The 20,638-nt window shown below is 32.4% G+C and overlaps 1 protein-coding gene and 1 long non-coding RNA gene across 2 annotated transcripts; one reads left to right on the top strand and one right to left on the bottom strand.

Annotated features, from left to right (window-relative positions):
• Window positions 1–503: 503 nt before the first annotated feature.
• LOC110730672 (serine carboxypeptidase-like 25) lies at window positions 504–19,382 on the bottom strand. The gene is made up of 8 exons (XM_021910493.1): window positions 18,878–19,382; window positions 13,032–13,235; window positions 2,194–2,369; window positions 1,816–2,103; window positions 1,597–1,727; window positions 1,409–1,504; window positions 1,178–1,283; window positions 504–1,053 (listed from the first exon to the last, which is right to left on the bottom strand). Exons 1-8 carry the CDS (start codon window positions 19,149–19,151, stop codon window positions 910–912), a joined length of 1,419 nt encoding a protein of 472 aa, XP_021766185.1. The 5' UTR covers window positions 19,152–19,382; the 3' UTR covers window positions 504–909.
• LOC110730673 lies at window positions 7,786–9,033 on the top strand. The gene is made up of 2 exons (XR_002513122.1): window positions 7,786–8,430; window positions 8,745–9,033. It is a non-coding gene; the product is annotated as an uncharacterized LOC110730673 (long non-coding RNA).
• Window positions 19,383–20,638: the final 1,256 nt, after the last annotated feature.

Here is a 20,638-nt window from a genome sequence, read left to right on the forward strand (position 1 = left end):
TACGAAAAGCATTGATGATTCAATATATAAAACATTATACGAGTATTAATTATTTAAAAATAATAAACATGACTTAGCTTGAAGTTTTTCAATAAAGTTGACCTTTGAATAGATTGGGTGTATTTAAGTGTAATGCCAGTCCAATATACAACCAAGAGTCAAGCAAAAATTGGAATACTCATACAGTATTCAAATTGAAGTTCGTTAGGTGCAGTATTTGAATTCTTTGAAGACTGAATTTAAGATGTATACAAAGTGTGTTTTGAGTCTTTTTACTAGAACAATTGATTGTTCGAGTCTTTTGACTGGAAAAACAATTGTACAAGACTTGAAATTGTAGTGTCATAACTAGGTAATGCCTGGTCAATGCACGCTTCTTTTTTACTGTTAATAAAACGAAATTCTACAACCAATTGATAACTATCCATTGATAACAAATGTATCATAAAATATTTATCACCCCTTTATTCCTTTACTATAGGAAGAAACTTTAGGACAACAACTGTCTCGAGACTTCATTACGGAGCACTTCATATAATTTACTTCGTGTTAAGCTGCACACGGGCTATAATTTGGAAAAATAAATGTTTTTTAGGCTTCTAATTCTCAAGCCAAATATTTCATACATCATCCACCTATCACTATCACTATCACTATCACTATCACAATCACAAGAACAAAGAAAAAATCCCCAATTTAAATGATACACTTAACCAATTGAAATTTTGAAGTCTTTAAAAGAGCTAAAGCCTTTTCTAATTGCACCCTATTTAATTTTTGTAAATCAACATGTTATTATCCAAATAATTTTCTTCTTGTTTGTTATAAAGGATTGTGTCACGAAATCATACCACCACTTTTGGTGACAATGAATTTCTAATATATTGCTGATGCTAAACCATGTTAAGATCAAGACTTACTGAGAGGCTTGTCTCTCAAAAATGCTCTAAATAGCTCAAGGGCCACTCTTGGCTTGAACAACGGCACTTCGTGCCCTGCTCCTCTTACTGTCGCAAATGTTAGCCCCTCGTATACCTCTGTCCATCCTCCAACCTTGAAAAAAATACATTACAGAACAATTAGGCATATCATATGATATTTTGTTACTTGGAGTACTGTTATATAAATGGCCGTTATATAAATTATGCAATAAGTTGGAGCGCGTTTTTTTACTAACCTGTTTCTTAACATACCAAGGATACCATGGAATTTTAACTTTCATCTTCAATTGTGCAAGAGAATACCTAGTAGCTGTTACTGGCACCACTGAATCCACATCTCCACTGCAATTCATAAAGATTTGAATAAATGATAGTAAAAACCGCGCATTCTCCTGTAATGAATTTAACAGCATAATTCTGAAGCAATGCATTACTTATCATAGTTATATCAAAACAAATTTGTATACCTGAATACCCAGATTCGTATACCAGCTGCCATCAGCTGGCGATAAACAGGAAGAATCGAGGCCTCACTGTCATTCCAGTTCCTATTCAAAGTTTCGCTGTATAGAAAGAAACTCAAAATTCACAACTCTGCTTGATATATTACAGATTAATGTGTGTATTTACAGCTAAACAATTGAATTAACCTCACCTGCAGGCAGTCCACTTATACGGAATTTTAGTGGTATTAGCGTGCAGAGCCTTCTGCACGTCTGGCCTGTTGTAGTATTTTTCAGCATACTTTTCGGTACATGGATCATACCCAGATAACTTTCTCAAAATCTGACAGGTATCAAAGAAAAAACTCACTGATGTAACACAATTTTCAGACATATACTGGTATAATAATCAATCTAAGACTCGAACTTACATGATGAGGACGGTGAGGCAACTTCATGCTCCTGTGGGTTGAAACAGCAGCAGAGCCATCAGAGTTATTGCAAGGTGGTGCATAAATGTTGTACTGATCGATATTGCCAAATTCTTTATCCATGGCATAAGAATACAGTGTTTCACATTCGTCAGAGTTCTTTGCCCAGTGAAAATCACAAGTGTTAACTAATTGATGAAACGTTTTATCAGAGATCATGGCGTGACTCCACCAATATGTCACAGTCCCTAAGTTGTCGTAGTAGTTGTCTGTAACAGCATTTCCAACCTGCAGTTCAAGAATGTACATGTATAAAAACTTGAACTCAGAACTGAAATGAACATGTCAAGGGGCAAAAATTGATGCAAGCATATTTACCATTATTCCTTTGAGATTTAGGGGATGCTTGGAAATTGAATTGTAGCTTAAAATTTCCCTGGCCAACTGAGGGACGTAATGTCCAGCATAGCTCTCACCGGTTATGTATATTTCTCGATGCTTGTAGCGTGGGAACCGGTTCATCCAATGGACCAAGAATACCAAGGAGTCCCTGGCTGAAGAGCATTAAGAGTTTGAGACCAACACTACTACAAAGTTGGCCTAATATAACACCTTATGGTAACACTTTATAAGTCAAGATATAAATAGATATTTAAGTAACACTTTTGTAACACTTAGATAATAGGTAGCACTTGTATGTAACACATATATAATTTGTAACACTTCAAAGTAACATTTTACATAGAGTAACACTTTGATTATGGGTAGCAGTCATAGCACTTATATGGAACACACACACACACACACAAAAATTCTCCTTTCACTTTCTGCTAGCTCTCTCTCTCCTCTTTCTTCACTTTTCCCTCTTTTCTCCATATACCTCTGCGATTCACACTTTCCATCTTCTTCGATGGAGAACCTCAAAAACTCTCTGAAATTTTTACCCCAATCTTTAGATCCTTACTCCTCCTAACATCATCACTAAATTTCTTAATAAGAACTCAACGGCCAAACCCTAACCCTAGCTCCAACTCAATCTAACCATCAAACCACGAGTAGAAGACAACCCCTACGGCTGACGGTGATCAATTCGGCGGCGAAGAAGATATGACGAGTAGTACAAAATGCCGTCTTCATTCGTTTGAGATGGTGTTGCTGCTGCCGGAAATCCTTCCTTCCTTCCGGAAATACGACGAATTTTATCGGTTAGATGTCTTTTCTTGTTCTAATTATGTTTTGAATTCGATAATTTTTGAACTTTTTGATTAATTTTTCTGTGATTCACTTTTTTGAATTAAACCTGATTTGTAATGTGTTTGATTTTTTCATCAGTAATGTCGTTCTTTGTTCTCTATATTTTGATATTGCCTAGCTCAATCGAGCTTGAAATTGTTTTTTTTTTTTTTTCCTTTTTGTAGAATTATGAGTTTTGTAGAGGAAATTGTTTAAGAAAGTTGAATATTTGAGCATTTGAGTGGATGCATTCTCTATATTATCATAATACTACTATTAAATAATATGACGAGGCTATGAAATTTTGATTGAATTGGGTTTGGGAAATGCTAAAAGGTGGATTACTTTTTAATATGTTTGTTGTTGTTTGGATATTGTTGTGTATGTGTAGTTAAATTGAGAAGCACTATTACTACTGCTAATACTACATGCCTACTACTATGGGGTTCGAGGAAAGATGAGAAGAAGTTCTTTAGTATCATTTGCTTGTCTTTTGAGAGTATCTGAAGCACCTCATTGCTCTTTTTGTCCGTTTAATGGACAATTTTTCTTCCAGCCAAGTACCAATCATTAAGGTGCTTTTGTTTTTCCCCTATTATTTCTATATTTGCTTATTTTTATTTTTACTAGTTCAAGAATTTTTTATGCATTATGTATTATGGATAATTTGTGAATTTTTTTTATTTATGCATTATGTATTATGGATAATTTGTGTATTCTTTTGAGTGTGTACTGTATTGGTCATCAAATTTGCTTGCTTGTACATAAATGTTCTTAGAAGCACGTACTAGTCACATATTTGTTTGTATTCTTTTGAAGTACTATAGAAGTGAGTAGTGAATCACCCTCCTGTTGAGAGTATTTAGGCTCCAACTGATCAAAGCTCCGAAAATTCGATGAGTTAGCAGTACATGACTCTCCACCAAAATCAATTGTGAAATTTCAGATTTTGTAGAATTAATAAATTTGTTTTAGAATTGATGATTTATGTAATTTAATTGATGAATGTCTTAGCTTGTATTGATTCTATTCAGAAACTGATTAAGGATAAATAATTGTTGAATTTCATTCGGCTATGAGTTGTATGTTGGTAGCTGAATCGATGCAGAGTTTGACTGGGCTTGGTTTACGATAAATGCTTATTGAATGAGTTTGAGTCTGTTTGGGTGGGGGGATCATAATATCAGCTAAAATCAGTTGTACTTTGTAAAATGCAGTTATGAGCAAAAATCTATATCTGATTTTAGTGTGTGAAATTAGTTTTAATCTATAAAAATAAATATAGAGAATAATAAGGCCTTGATGATTAGTGTACTATTGTTACCCTTGCATTCTTGTTTTTGCTTTTACTTCAGTTTTCTTGTTGTTTTTGGTGAATAACTCATATTTTGCCAAGAAATAGGTTAGCTTCCATTTTAATTACTCGAGGTGATCTTCTCATTTCCTTACTGATTCATTTTGCTCCATGATAGCTTAATATAGTTTCCCTTGTTTTTTTGTTTTTGCTTTTACTTCAATTCTCTTGTTTTTGGTGAATAGCTCATATCTCGCCAGTATTGGTTTCTACTTGAACATGGAATTCATACCTGAGATAGTGAGATGATCATCATCGTTTGGATTGTGAGATTGTGCACATTGAGTGGGTTGCTATTGGCTTTAAACTTGTTTCAATTCATCTGATATATATGCTACTGTCTAGGAATGTAGAAAGCAATTTTTTTGCAATTAAACTATGTATTGTCATGAGCAGTTAAAATCTGTAGCCATATGCCATGGTGATGAGCTGATGACCTTCAACCATGTAAATCAATTTTTTTTTTTAATAGGAAGAGAAACTTATTAGAGTTTACTACTTAATACACTTATACTGTATGTTTTTCTCTAGAATAACTGGCAGGAAGTCTTAGCTTATTTCCATGTATCAGAACTGCAAAAGTATGACATGTGCATATTGGAAAATAATCTAAAGGTTTGCTATTGTGGAGTGGTGTTATATATATGTTTGATGAACCTTCAAGTTATTTGGATGTGAAACAAAGGCTAAAAGCTGCCAAAGTTATCTGATGATTGCTAAACCCAAAAAGGTATATTTTCATACTTGATCTTTCTTGTCTTCTATTTATGTATCAATTTATGCTCCGATTAATTAATGAGAGTTTTGATAAGGGAAGAATTTATGCTCTTATTAATCAATTTGTGCTATTGCATTCGATTCTTATAATGTTGTTAATTAACAGAAGTACATCAGTAGTTAGGGAGGTTACGTGGTGTTCTCAAATGTTTTATATTGCTAAAATATGACAATTGTCCACAATATGTTTTTATGATTGCATTCATTGCGACTGAATTTCCTTGTAGCCCTTTTTTTTTTTTTTTTCTGTTTGGGAGGTTACTAGGAATGGAAGCAGTTGGAGAGGTGGCAAAAAGGTGGGTGATCTTGTTGCTTATATTAGTAGTCCAATGGGTTTATATGCACAGAAGCTGATCCTTCCGACTGACAGAGCTGCTGTTGTTCTGTTTCTGAGTTTTTGTTGTTCTATTTCCGAGCTGCTGCTGTTGTTGCATGTTGCTGATGTTCTGCTACTGAACTGCTGTTGTTATGCTTTCAAGCTACTACTAATTTGCACGTAACTTTTTTTTATATGAAATTGTAATATTACAAGTATTTATTAATAAAAAATATCTAAGTTTTTATATGTATTATGGTGTGTTTATTAATTATACTGTTTTTTAGGCATAAAGGGCACTTGTTCAACCTAGGAAAAAACCGGTGTCCTTTATTGACGTTAAGGGTGCCAGTTTGGCCCCATCGGCAACCCCCAAAAAGGCACCGGTTCAAAACCGGAGCCCTAAGTCAGTTCATTACATTCTTTAATAATAATAATAATAATAATAATAATAATAATAATAATAATATGTTACCTATAAATTAACAAGGTGTTACATTGATTTGCAGAAAGTGATACATAATGTCAAATATATTGATACTATATATCAAAAGATGATTGAAAAATGTTACCTATTAATACATAAAGTGTCACATTAGTTCACAAAGGTGATACATAATGTCCGATGAAGTGTTACTATATGATTGAAAAATGTTACTAAAGATAAGTAAGTGTTACATAAGAAATAAAAAGTAACACTTTAAAAATGATACTAATAATATAAAAAAGTGTTTCCTAAGAGGGTTTATAGTATCACCTTTAAAAGTGTTACCATACGTTACCCAAAGTGTTACATAAAACCTTAGGTAACATGGGCGGATGTATCACCCATTAAAGTGTTACCTATTGTCTATAATAACACTTTTACCACTTTATGTAATATTTTTTGGGTGTTACTTATGGTTAGTTTTGTACTAGTGCGCAATTTGTTAGTTCAAAATGCTAAAGAAGTAGAACTTTATAACCATACAAATGTCACAAGTACTTGTGCTTTTCAAATTTTATACTTAAAATTGTATAATATCTGAAACTAGACCATTAGAAGTTCTATACTAGAAAAAATTAGCAGATTCATACTTCATTTATTCATATAATCTTAGGGCTTGTTCTCTTCCGTTGAAATTCAATTCAGTTTAGTTCACTTCAACTCTGCTCTTAATTTATGTCTAATGATATTTCTAATGATATAAAGCCAAATTTCATTCTTTTAAGCTCTTATTACAACAACAACAACAACAACAACAACAACAACAACAACAACAACAACAATAATAATAATAATAACAATAATAATAATCAATAAGTAATAAGTAATAATATTAATAATCATCAATAAATAATAATAATAATAATAATAATAACAATAATAATTGAAATAATAATACTAATAATAATAATCAATAAATAATAATAATAATAATCATCAATAAATAATAATAATAATCAAAATTAATAATAATAATAATATTATTAATAATAATATGTACATTTGTATATACACATATGTATAGTAATAAATAATCAATAAATAATCAAAGATCAATAATCCGTAGTTAGAAATCACTAATTAATAAGTTCAGTTCAGTTCAGTTCAGTTCAGCTCAGTTCAGTTCAGCTCAATTCAGTTCAGTTCAGCTGAGTTCAGTCAATCGGAACAGGCCCTTAATGCAATAATAAGGTCCAAATTGTTTTATAATGAAGCACTAGCGAAGTTTTACATAATTAGTTTGGAACTTCAGATTTAAACTCAAGTAACATCATTAAATTTGTAACTAACCACAATGTGTTCAAAATTTCAATCACATTCACATCCAGTGGCGGATCCAGGATTTTCAAATAGGGGTAGCGAGCGTGTAGTTGTTTAAGAAAATTTAAAACTAAAATTAAAAACAGACTTTATTTTAGCAATTCATATTGAAAAATTCCCACAAAAACAATTAGCAAAATAACAAACTGGGTGGTTTTATTGATGCAATGCAATGTGTTAGTAAATTGTTGTGCTACTTATTAATTGACAATGTAATTTTGGACATGCATACATATGACCGAGAACTTAAAACAATTACTAAGAATATTATACTTATTAAAAATAATTACGATAAAAAAACTACATAATGGTATGAGGTATCATGTTAATTATTTTTAGAAATTGATACTAGTGTTTTTACTCGTACTTTTATTTTAACAAACAATTCGTATCTAATTATCATTATAGTTCATAAAATACTCCATAAATCATAGATAATTTGTGAAAATGAAATAAAATCTTTATTAATAAGAGTAATGGAGAATTTTAAATTACTATTAATCTTATTAATGCTTTACTTATACATGTACATTATTATGGTATAAGAAATAAAGTCTAGGGGGGAATTGATTTGGAACAAAGAGTAAGAATAAGTTAAATGTTAAAGTGCTTAGAAAGGGAAAAAAATGAAAAAATTAGAGCTGGCAAAAGCTGACCCGACCCGACAACCCGACCCGAACCCAACCCGAAATAAATGGGTTATGAGCAAAGTTTTCAACCCATTTATGTAATTGGGTCGACCTGAACCCAACCCGAAACTAAATGGGTCAGGTTCAGGTTGACAATTCCGACCCGAAAATAACCCGCCTAAACCCGTTTAACTAATTGGGTTGGTTTCAGGTCGGGTCAACCCGAACCCCACCCATATAACCCTATATTAGTAAAATGATATTAGGCCTTAGTATTTTTATTTGGACAAAGCCCAACCTATGTCAAATCCTATAGAGTACAAAAAACCCAAAAAGTGAAAACCCTATTTTTTTTTCTAGTCATTTTCCCACTTGTTCAGCCGTTTTCATCTCTATTTTCCCATCTTATTCTCTCACCTCTCTCTTTTTTCTCTATCTAGCTTGTTTATCAAAATTGCAACTTCAAACTTGTTTATCTTCAAATTTTTCACCTACTAAGGTAATATAGTCATGCATTTCATTTTATTTACAATTATCTGTTGTAGTGTTGTTAAGAAATGTTGATTGAGACTTTCTAATTTGGTGAATAATATGAAAAATAAAGAAGTTTCGGCTGTGTTTGGGGTTTTTTTTTTCGATTTATGATGCTTTGTTTTGGATAAATTGGTGAATAATCTGATTATGTTGCTTTTTTTCTTCATTTATATTTCTATGCATGCATTTGTTACTTTGTTTTTTCATTTTTATGAGATTATTTTTTGCATTTTACAAGTTGATCAGGATTTTGTGTTATGCTCTTTGTTTATAATGAAGGTGAATGATGAAGCCAATACACCAAGCCCATTTGAGAGCGCACCTCAAAGTCAGTAGCAAGACTAGCAACTAGTCAAACCTGATGAAGTTTTCCAAGATCTAATTTTTATTTTGTTGGGAATATTGCCTCCTTAAGACATTGATTTTGATTTTGGACTGTACTGTAAATTATTATATGTAAACTATGGTTAGTTTTACTTGAATGTATTTTTATTATGCTTAAATTGATAGGTTTGTACAGCAAAGTTTTATGCAAAATAACAAGTTAAATATACGACTTTTTTTTTTATCATTATATTGTAAGAATAATCGGGTTTTTATTTAAAAAAAAAAAACAGGTCAAACGGGTTGAAATCAGGTCAACCCGTTTAAACCAAGTCGGGTTCAGGTTCTCCATTCTAACCTGTTTAAGTAAACAGGTCGGGTTCAGGTTGGGGGGTCCTGACCTGTTTATTAAACAGGTTGACCCGAACCCAACTCAACCCGACCTGTTTGCCAGCCCTAGAAAAAATAAGAGGAAGTGGGGCTCGAACCCTTGCCGCAAAACACAAAACTTGGGAAATTTTCTCTTACCACTGCAGCATTGATAAGCATCTAGTCTAAATATTTAGTATTAAAAATGTTATACTGAAATTCTGGGGGTAACAAGGATCCGCCACTGTTCACATCAAATTGAAACCGAAAAAAATGACAAATTCAATCATTCACAAGTTCTCGTGATTAAGTACATATTATTTTTTTCCCCCACAACTTTCATATACTACCTCCGTTTCATGTTTTTTGCAACTTTGGAATATTTTATCTATCTTAAATAATGGCCAAAGTTGCAAAAAACATGAAACGGAGGTAATAAATTAAACCAACAACGGGCTTATAGGAACAAGTTATGTTTAAAATTTTGAGAAACAATGTCTAGGAAAAAATAGAGAAAACCATACTAAACAAGTATTTTATTTTCCTTATTTAACATAAAAAACTCTTTCTAAAATGATTCGATTAAAACGAATTGATTAGTAAACAAGGAAAATGTCTTAATATAGTTATCATGTGGGATACATACGTAATATTTCGTCCGTCAATTTTTAGTCACACCGTACCACACAAACCCAGAAACTCTCCAAAATGAGACAAATAAAATATAATGTTAAGAATGTGACATTTCCAAAGGACAAATTAATCATTTTTCTACATGTTTGAACAATAAATTAGGTAGTTGGGTGTATATAGGGGTGTTAATTCGGTTAAACAATTCGGGTTTGGGTTGGGTTTATCAGTTTCGGGTTATAACGGGTTGAAATAATAAGCGGGTCAGTTTGGGTCGGTTTTGAAAATTATCGGGTCAGTTCGGTTTGGTTTTTTTAATTGCAGTTTCTATTCGGATCGGGTCCTTATCGGGTCGGGTTCTAGTCGGTTCGAGTCATAATCAATTTGGGTTGAACCGGGTCGGTTTGAAAACAGTTCAGGTCTTAATCGGGACGGGTCGTAGTAGGTTCGGGTCATAATCAGTTTGGGTTTAACTGGGTCAGTTCGAAAATGGGTTTCGGTTCAAAACAGATTGGGTGAAATCGGGTCCAATCATTATCGTTTCAGGTTATAATCGATTTAGATTGAACTTGGTTGGTTTGAAAACGAATTTACCCAATTTGAAGCGGGTTTCTAATCAAATCATATCGGTTTAAATTGAGTCAGATTATCGGGTCGAATTAGTCATATAACGAGTAGGAACGAGACATGTTATAATCAAGTCAAGTCATGAATGAGTTGGGTTTATCGAGTAGTGGGTTGAAACAGATTAGATCATAAACATATTGGGTAACACGTTGTAAATGACTCAGTCATAACGGGTTACGGGTTTTAAACGGTTTGGTCACAACGGGTTACGGTTGATAAACGGTTCAGTCACAACGGGTTACGGATTATAACCGGTTCGGTCACAACAGCTTACAGGTTGGAACGATTTAGGTTTATTGGATTTTTATCGGGTTTTAACAGTTTTCGGTTTATAAATAGGTCGGGTTTCTATCGGGTTTTAACGTAATCGGTTTGGGTTGCTTTCAGTTCCGGTTGTAACGGTTTGGCTTGATTACGGGTCGGGTTAGTAACGGTTTGCACAAATTCGGTTCAATTCAGTTTCGGGTTGGAAAAAATTGGGTCAGGTCAGTTTTCGGTTTCCAAAAAACGAGTTTTAAACAGTTCAGTTCCTTTTCGGATTGGTTCGAAACAGTCAGGTCTAACGGTTCGGGTCAGAAACTAACAGCTCTAGGTGTATATGATATTCATGTGTCATCTTTGATTCTAGATCATGAGATTTGATTACATGAGCCCACTATTGAGAAAATCAGTAGGACCCATATTCAAGCCCAATCTTTATCTCATTACTACTTAACATTCATTTCTTCGTCAAAAAATAAAAATCACTTCTGTTAGTCATGTCACGTGGGAAAATGTATGGTGATTACTTATGATTGATAATTTTCATGAGAATGAAACACTAAAACCTAACATTATAAATGCTAATATGGTGACTTTTATTCAAACTAACATCTTAATAATTTTTTGCATTGTAACAATTTCTCTTAATGTGAACACATTAAGTGCATTTACATATTACCGACTACAATAAAAAATGCTTATACGATGTTGTGTTACTTCCCTTGTTAAGAAGTTCGTGAGGCTTTTGTTATATTCCTATCAATTTTTAGTAGACACATTACGCTTTCAAATTATTGCTTGATGATTAATTAGAAATTAGTGAAGTGAGTTGAAAACTACCTCCGTTTTATATAACTACCTCCGTTTCATATTATTTGTAACGATTAGACATTTTGTTTCTCTACTTTATATCAAATCGTTTTAGGTAATATGAAGCGGAGGTAGTATTTGCAAGGATAAGACATGTTATACTCACATTTTATGTTTAGTCATAATAATATAGAACTGAGGTAGTATTTCATATTACAAGGTATATACTCAGTATATGCCAAGAGGGCATGATACATCGGTCCCAAAGAAAATGTAAGTGGAGCAACTTAAACGTGATAATGGTATGGGCTATTTTGGCTTGGTGGGGCTGATCCACGCTCAGCAAATGCGTCGTTCTTGAATCTTTGGTAGCATGCGTAGAATTTGTAACTCTATCGTTTAGAAATATCTTTCAAAAGTTTTTTCTTTTTTAATACTCTTTTTTTGGATGCTAGTGTAACCACTTTTAACAGTTTTTAGACTTTTAACATGTTACTGTCAACAATATCAACGATATCAACATGACATATGATAGTAACACACTAATGGTGTAGTGATTAAGAATTTAATACTAACTCGATTGGTTGTTGGTATAGTGTTGATTGAGGTTGCACTTTGTTGGAAAAATTGCGTATTCGATCCCCCCAACAATAATTAGAAAAGGACTAGAACAAAACTACACAAAACTGGAACCTGAACCTAGATTAACCCAAACCCAAAGGTTGAGCCAAATTAGAACAACCAAAAAAAAAAAAGAATTTAAGACTAAGATCGAGCAGTTCAAAATCCTTTTTATTGTCTTTGTGACTCATTTGAAAAGAAAAAAAAAAAATTGTACTCCATCTGTTTTTTTAGAGAAGGTTTTGCGTAAGATTGTTTCACGTGAGTCCGTTTTATATTGCACACCCATCCCCCACCACTGCCACTACCTAGCCACTTGTCGGCGGCCGGCAACCACCATCCCCCGGCGCCGGCGACCCTCCCCCATCCATTCCCCTACGCCGGCGACTCCATCTGTTCCCTTTTTTTCCCATCTAATATTTGATATTTATAACTTATTATCTGACCACTATTATCTAATTTCTGACAATTAAGATTTTTTTTTTCTGTTTCATATTATTTACAACAATTAGACATTAATCTTCTTTATTTTATGTCAGATCGTTGCAAATATTATGAAACGGAGGTAATACTTTTTTTATTTGCATCACTTGAAAATGCGTGGAGTTTTAGGAGAATGAATTTGGTATAATATAATAATAATGTGAGTAGATGAATAATTTATCTTGATAAAAGTAATGTGAAGACCGAAACTGAAAGTATGTGAGATGGACTAGTGGGGACATAAAAGAGAGAAATGATAAATTAATTTGAGTAGGGTTTAAAGTAAGAAAGAAAAATAATAAAATATGGTATAAAGTTAATTAATATACTTCTATATAAAAGTGATGCACATAAAAATAAAAATAAAAAAAAAAAAAAAAAAAAAAAAAACGGAGGGGAACTTAATAATTGAGAGAATACGATAGGGATAAGATGTCTTACCAGTGCGACGGTCACCAGTATCATAGAGATCAGACGACGTATTGGAGTAAGAGAAGCCAACACCAGCAGGAGTTTCAAGGAATAGAAGGTTTGCATCCAAATTCCAAGAGAATTTGTTCATGTACAATCCTGATGATGTCTTATTTATCTTAAATGGCCCTATCTCTTCCGATGCACCGTACGCCACTGACGAACATCCTGGCCCTGTTGCACCCAATGTTAATTAAACTTTTATACATCTGCATTAGCATTAGATACTACGTAGAAGTTACGTACTTGCATACAATGCACTACTTTTAATTACATCAATCATAGGATAACTAATTATCGATTAGTAGTAATTAGAAAATGATACAGCTAGATAAGCTTACGTGGCTGCCAGGTACACTCGCGTGCAAGTAGCCATGTTCAACAAGTATTATGTGTGAGGGCACCATAATTCTAGTCGATACAAATTAAACATCATCACACTTATGAGTTTCGATAATTAGCTTTAACTTTTAGTTGAGTTTTTACTCCATTGTATTAAACAAAAAAAAAACATATTTTGATCAAAAAATTAGAGAGGCAAGACTTCCTTTATGTACATGCCGAATTTAAAGCTAAAATACATCTTTATATCAATAGGAAAAGATAAGCACGCTTAGATGGACAAAAACAGTTCAAGAAAAAATTGACAATTTGACATACAAGGAGCACATGCATATCTTTTTAAATAGATGTGGAATTATTAAGAAAAAATTGATTGCTCTTTGTTTGCTAGATTTTGTAGGTATCGTTAAAGAGAGAATATACCTTTGTTGCAATATTATTCATTAATCATTATTTCCGAACTACATAGTCTAAAGAATAGTTTGCAACTTACACAAGAAGGTTAGGTTAATGGAATAATGGTGATTGTAACAATAATCTAGTCAAAAAATTTTGCTCAACAAAATCTCACTATCAGTATTTTTCCTAAAACCATATGCTTACAATATGCGAGAAATATTCACTACAAGGAGTAAAACACGTTCTAGTGTATGTTAATGTGTTATGCATGCAAAAGATATAAAGTGAATGGGAATATAAAAAAAATTGTTTAAGGTTACCAAATAGAAAAGTTTACTGTATTGTAGTTTTCAGATATAGTAAATGTACTCTGTATCACACATGTTTTTGTCAAGTAAGACGTGTTTAATAAGTTAGACAGAACAATTATGAATCTTCGGTCCTCACAAGTCACAACCAACATTTGATTGGTCCAAGAAACCAACTATTCCTTTTTGCCCGAGAATTTATACTATGAACATAGTGAAACATACTACGTATAAGACTGTTGGATGCATAATAAGTTTCCACCTTAATTTTGATCAATTTAACTAATTTTTAATCAAAAAAATGATTTAGATGTTCACATGCATATACTTCGTATATTATAAGTTATAACAATTTCTTTATACACGAGGAAATTAAAAGGTGTTACATTTAATATCATAATTTATTTCATGCAAGAGCATGATAGTAATATATATTTGAAAAATAATGATTTAAACTAATTTAAATTAGGATAACACTAAATTTCGCATACTATCATTCTTCAATATGAGTGCATAGTTAATTCATGAAAAAAAATCACTTTGTACATTGTATAATTTATAACCCTAGTGGTGAATTTGATGGATTCAATATTATAATAGGCCAACAATAACAACCTAGTAAGTAGTAACTCTACCTACCTATGGGTCAATAAAACATTTACCAATAAAACACCCTAACAAGCGAATTGTACATACTCTGTTCCCTAAATATTGTAACATGAGAATGACATATAGATTTTATAAACACAAGAGAGATAAAGAGGAATAAAGATAGAAACTCATGTAGTCGTGTGATAAAGAGAATAATGAAAGGGAAAAAAAAAAGTTGAAAAACTTTTCAAATTAGTAATTGTTACAATATTTGTGGAAAGAACAAAGTATAATTTAAACCATCTGAATACGGAGTATGATGTAGCCTAGCCTGACGATATGAGTTTGGAAATACTAAAGATAAGATTGGATAATAAATAGAGGTAGTTACTCATAGCCTGCACCAGATAAAGTAACGTTATATCAATGTAATAGTTAGCTAAAAGCTAATGCATTGATCATATGCACCTAAAAAGCTAAGGGTGCACCTCTCAATCTCATCAGCAAGCAAGTCAGATTATGAACATTACAATAAATGAGATCGTGATTTATATTTGGTTGCTCAGCAAAGCATTGAATTTGTCTGATTATAACAACATGCATCATGTTTAATGCATTATATTCAGTCATTGTTTTCTGGACACACCCATTTCTCTCATCAAGTGGTTAGGTCATTACTTATTTATTTTCTACTTGTACATTTTGCGGTGATGTGGGAATTGGAATAAATGTTAACAACAATTATCGGCCAATTACGATGCCGCCATATATAATTGCCAAATAGTCCGTACAATCCCCTCTAACTCAAAATTAATCACTGTATTTATATTTCGATCTTGCTAACGAGCGTCCCGGGGCGTTAGATAAAGATAAATTATATTGGTTGAAATGGTATTAAGTTAGGAATTCATGACAAAATCACGGATCGTTCGGTGTAATTAATGTTAATTTTACTCTAATATTTGCACTTTAATTCTCTTATGTAACGCCCTATATTTATGCCACGCTATTTTATACGTAAAAATAAGGTTTTTTTTTTTAAAATTCAATAATTAATTTATTAATATAATTAGGGTCAGGTCCCAATTGACCCCAATAAATAAGGTCCCTCTCTGCGTACAATTATCATAGATTCATAGAAGAGTGGGAAGAAAAAATTTGTGTTGTACGACATCTATTTGAAAAGTTGGAAATATAAGACTATAATAACTTTTTCACCATTTTACCTATATATAAGGAAAGATGCTTCTCACGGATTATGTAGTCAGGGAATTGGAATTTAACCCTTTAACTTAAATAAACAAATAAATCATGAACCTGTTATCTTCAGCTTATTTTCATTTCAATTCAGTTTCGTTCCAATTCTAATTTCCTTCTCTCATAAAATATTCATTTCAGTTCTAATTAATTCAATTCAATTTAATTCAGTTCAACTCACTTCAATTCATTTCAATAAATCTAAATAGTCCTTAAAAAAAATAACTTTCTTTCAAACAACAAAAACTTTTGCATGCTCCCGGTTTACAATAATTTTATTGTACATCGAATATTTTGCTAAAAGTGACCATTTTTCTTATAAAAGTGAACTTTTTTTTTTTTTTACAAAACTAACCCATATTTTCATAAAAGTGATCCATTTTTTTCACAAAAGTAACCCTTTATTTTCACAAAAGTGACCCTTTTCATACGTAAACGTTACCCAATCTATCCACAAACGTTACCCTTTCATACATAAACGTTACCCTTTTTTACCCACAAAAGTTATCATTTTCATGCATAAAATTCGAAGTAACTCTTTAATGCACAAAAGTGACCAACCCCATAAAATCACATAAGTTACCCTACAAAAATTACTTGTAATTTTTTTTTGAGTAAAACACTGAAAAATTAATGAATTTAATTAAAAATATACGAATAAAAAGATTAAAAAAAAAAAAACAAATCAGAAATAAATTAAACAAGTTCAATTTCGCCGTTTAGATTAGTAGAATTGTCTTCTTCTTCATAAGCTTAAAATTTACCATTTTAATCTAAAACTGAAGAAGTAAAAAAGAATACTCAAATTTGATGGAAGAAAAAGTTTGCTTGAACCACCAAAGAAAATGGAAGAAAGAAGTACAATAGTTCATCAATGGAGAGGATTGAGAGAGGAAAAATCCAGGAGAATTGAAAGAATCTTTGAAAGTAGGGAAATGAGGTAAAAGAAGTACTGTGAGGGGATGAGAGAAAATGGAATATAGAGTAAAAAAATGAGTTACTCACAAACCCACACTTGCTTTATACGGTTCGATTTACAATGAATTTATGGTAAATTGGCTTTATTTTTAAAGTTTGTGTTCAAACAAAACAAGTTCAGCAAATTGGTTGGCCTTCTGCCAAAATTTAGATATCACTTCTCTATATTATGTAAGTAATAAATGCTAGAAATAGGCATCTAATAAAGGGAGGGAGTAGTATTTTTTTTCTTCTAGTAGCAATAAAAAGTTGCATATATAAAACACATTATTTTCTTTTATTATTAAATACCATTGACCATCATCAAAATCTTTAATATCGCATCAATCGATCCAATTAGGGCATGTTCTCTTCAGCTTATTTTCATTTCAGTTCATCTTCAATAAGTATAGTTCATTTCAGTTCAGTTCTTAATTTCCTTCTCTCATAAAATATTCAGTTCATTTCATTTCAGTTCTTAATTTTCTTCTCTTATAAAATATTTAGTTCACTTCACTTCATGTCCAATAAATTCAGTTCAGTTCAAAGTTCAATTAATCATAATAGGCCCTTAATTAAGGAGAAACATTTTTGAAAATACAGATTATACGTTGGATTGTTCAAGAGCATAAATTTTGACCCTATTCGTTTTTAGAGTTTTTCAAAGCTTGTACTCTGCATTTTGAAAGTTCCATCAAGAGCATAAATTTTTATTTAATAAAAAACGTTTTACATAAACAGTTACGATTTTGACTAACTTAAAAATATACTCCGTAGTAATTGGTAATTATACGTTGGATTGAAAGAGAGAGAGAGAGAGAGAAAAAAAAATAAATAAATAAAATCCTCCAGCAGTGCACTAAACAAAAATTAAACTCCTAATGCAGAAAATTTTAAATTGATGTTAAAAACTAAAATTTTGAAACCAGCATTTATAATTGGAGCGGGCTGAGATTTCAAATTTGTTGGGTATTTTTCAAGTGGTAGATGTGAATAGAGTGAGAGTTACGTGGGGACAATTTTGCATTATTTCCCCTTTCATTTTCACTTAATAGTGGATACCACTATACTGTACTACAGTGCAATACTGCAGAGGAGTTATACCAAATTACCAAGGGTGAATATGGAGGGGTTTAAATTCGGGTTGGGTCGGGTCTAGTTGGGTTAGTTTTAGTTTGGGTTTAAATTATGTTAAATAAATGTGTTCATACAGGTCCAATTATGTAACAATTTTAGTTGGATTGTTCAACAGTTCAAGTAGTTTACTATGTTCGAGTTAGTAATTGACACCTTTAAGTGAAAATATATCCATTTTTTTTAACAATTCAAGTAAATAAACACTTAAATATACCTTTCTCTCGAAAGGTATACCTACTAGGAGAAAAAGTTCTTCCATACTAATTGTAAAAGGCTCAATGTTTTACACAATTTTTTTTTACCAATTTATTGCTACATGTATATAGTTTATGTTTGACACGTGTGAAAAAGACTGTCGGAAAATATGTAAAACGATAGCTTAATTAACTCTAAGAAGTTACTCAAACAAAACTTAAGCTACTTCTAAAATATGAGATTAGCATGCAGAAATTCAACTAAATATAAAATCCCTAATTTATGACTTTATGCCCTTAAAATCCAATAATTTTATATACAAGTTTACACTATACAATAACTCCTCAATAGTCAATATTAAATGAGATGTGAAATCATATTTCCTTTTCCTCAAAATTTAATAAAACAGTTCTATTTTCACTTAACCAAATTTAATTTATTACTCTCATAAAAAATCAAAAATAAAAAATTATCATGACTTCAGGTGCATTTGTATATTCATACAATCATACATACTCCCTAGTCCCTCCTCCAAGATTAATGGTCACATTCACAAAGTAATTAAACCCCGTGCACTTAATTCAAAGGTAATAGGAGTATCCGAGTAAAGAGATCGATCAAGAAGATTACCTCCGTTGAGCCAAATGACTAAGGGCTTAGAAAGAGGGTTGGAAACAGCTTCAGTGAGCCAATAAAAGAGGGATCTTCCAGCAACATGATTAACCGTTACATAACCTGAAAATTGCTGAAATGTTACTTTAGGTTGACCAGGAAGTGATATTATACGATCTGCTTCTTCTTCATCTCTTAGTTTATGGCTAATTCCTATACCAAAATATAGTATGAATAACACTAGCATTACTTGTCTCTTTTTTTCCATTATTATCAAGGTTTTTTTCTTCATAAAAAAGAATGAAATTAATTTAGTGGAAAAATATAGGGGAATTTGAAGAAGAAAGAAGGAAGTTGGTCAGTTTTTTTTTCCTTGTTTTTTGTAATTTAGGAGGGGAAGTGAAGCGTGTGCCAATAAATAGGGGCATAAAAGGGTCTATCATTTATTTGGTTCCAAAACAATATCTTGTTTTTATTAAATTATTTAGGCAAAAGCTAATGAGCGCCCCCGGGGCGTTAGATAAGAGAATTAAAGTGCAAATATTAGAGTAAAATTAACATTAATTACACCGAACGACGCGCGATTTTGTCATGAATTCCTTACTTAATATCATTTCAACCAATATAATTTATCCTTATCTAAAGCCCCGGGGCGTTCGTTAGCAATATCCTATTATTTAATATTGTAGTGAAAAGTTTAGCAGCTTTTACTCAAATGTAGATTTGACCTTTCGAATTCTCAACTTGTTGTACGTCAAAGTTATCTTTCATCTTGTAGCTTTTGAAGTTTATTTTTTTTTTTTTTAGAAAGGATACAAACAGATTACATAGAAATACTAAAGCAAATAAAATTAATCGCCGTTTCCCCGCAATTTGATGAGCTCGATGAACGAGCCGACGATCCGCCTTATGAATACAACAATACTGAAAGGTTGAGCCAAGTTGTTGAATCTTGCGGATAAGCTAAAGGTAAGCCACATTACCTCGTCCATCCCCCCGAAGAAGGGTGACAAAATTATATGAGTCAGTAAAAATTGTGACAGAATGATATAGTCGGTCGAAAGCCCATTGTAGCCCGTACAAGCAAGCCAAAGCCTCCGCATGTAAAGGTGACGTACAAACCCCGAAGTTACTTCCTCCAATGATTCGATCATCCAACGGATCATCATTATCCAAGCACCAACCCATCCCAGCATGTTGAGAGTCTTGGAACCAAGCACCATCAGTTTGTAGTGAAACTAACGATCCCCCCTGGGTACTCCGACCGAGATGAGCTTAGTAAAACCCAGGCGGAATAGTGGCTCCTGTGTCACCTCCCGCAACATTAGGGGAAGAAGCAGCGTCAGCCGAAAAAACAAAGACTGAATGAGTATCCATGACCTCCGCAAACTGTGAATTAAAGGGCCTGGAAGCAGAAGACTCCCTAAAGATCCTAGAATTCTTACATAACCACAAACTCCAAAGCGTACCGACAAAGGTACTTAAGCAAGCACTGGAAGGTCCATCCTGACTAATAAAAAGTCGGATATAATCTTGGATCCAATCTGAAAGAGAAAGGTCTCCATTAAATTCTGAGCGGATACCGAGGCATCCACACCTCCAAACTGAGCGTGCATTAAAGCACATTCGAAATAGATGCTGTAAATCCTCTGGTTCTGACTAACAGATGTCACAAGACACATCTTGAACCGGAACACCTCTGTGATGGAGTTCCGCCTTAACCGCTAGAGCCCGATGCAACAGTTTCCATAGGAACAATTTCCATTTAGGTTATAACTG

This window comes from Chenopodium quinoa, unplaced genomic scaffold, assembly GCF_001683475.1.
Source record: "Chenopodium quinoa cultivar QQ74 unplaced genomic scaffold, ASM168347v1, whole genome shotgun sequence".
NCBI lineage: Eukaryota > Viridiplantae > Streptophyta > Magnoliopsida > Caryophyllales > Amaranthaceae > Chenopodium > Chenopodium quinoa.

Excerpts from the sequence above, each read along its gene's own strand:
- LOC110730672 (XM_021910493.1), bottom strand. The coding sequence starts at position 19,151 with ATGAAGAAAAAAACCTTGATAATAATGGAAAAAAAGAGACAAGTAATG. Across the intron at positions 2,104-2,193 it reads TAAATCTCAAAGGAATAATG|GTTGGAAATGCTGTTACAGA; the intron begins GTAAATATGCTT and ends CTTGAACTGCAG. Across the intron at positions 1,505-1,596 it reads TATAAGTGGACTGCCTGCAG|CGAAACTTTGAATAGGAACT; the intron begins GTGAGGTTAATT and ends CTTTCTATACAG.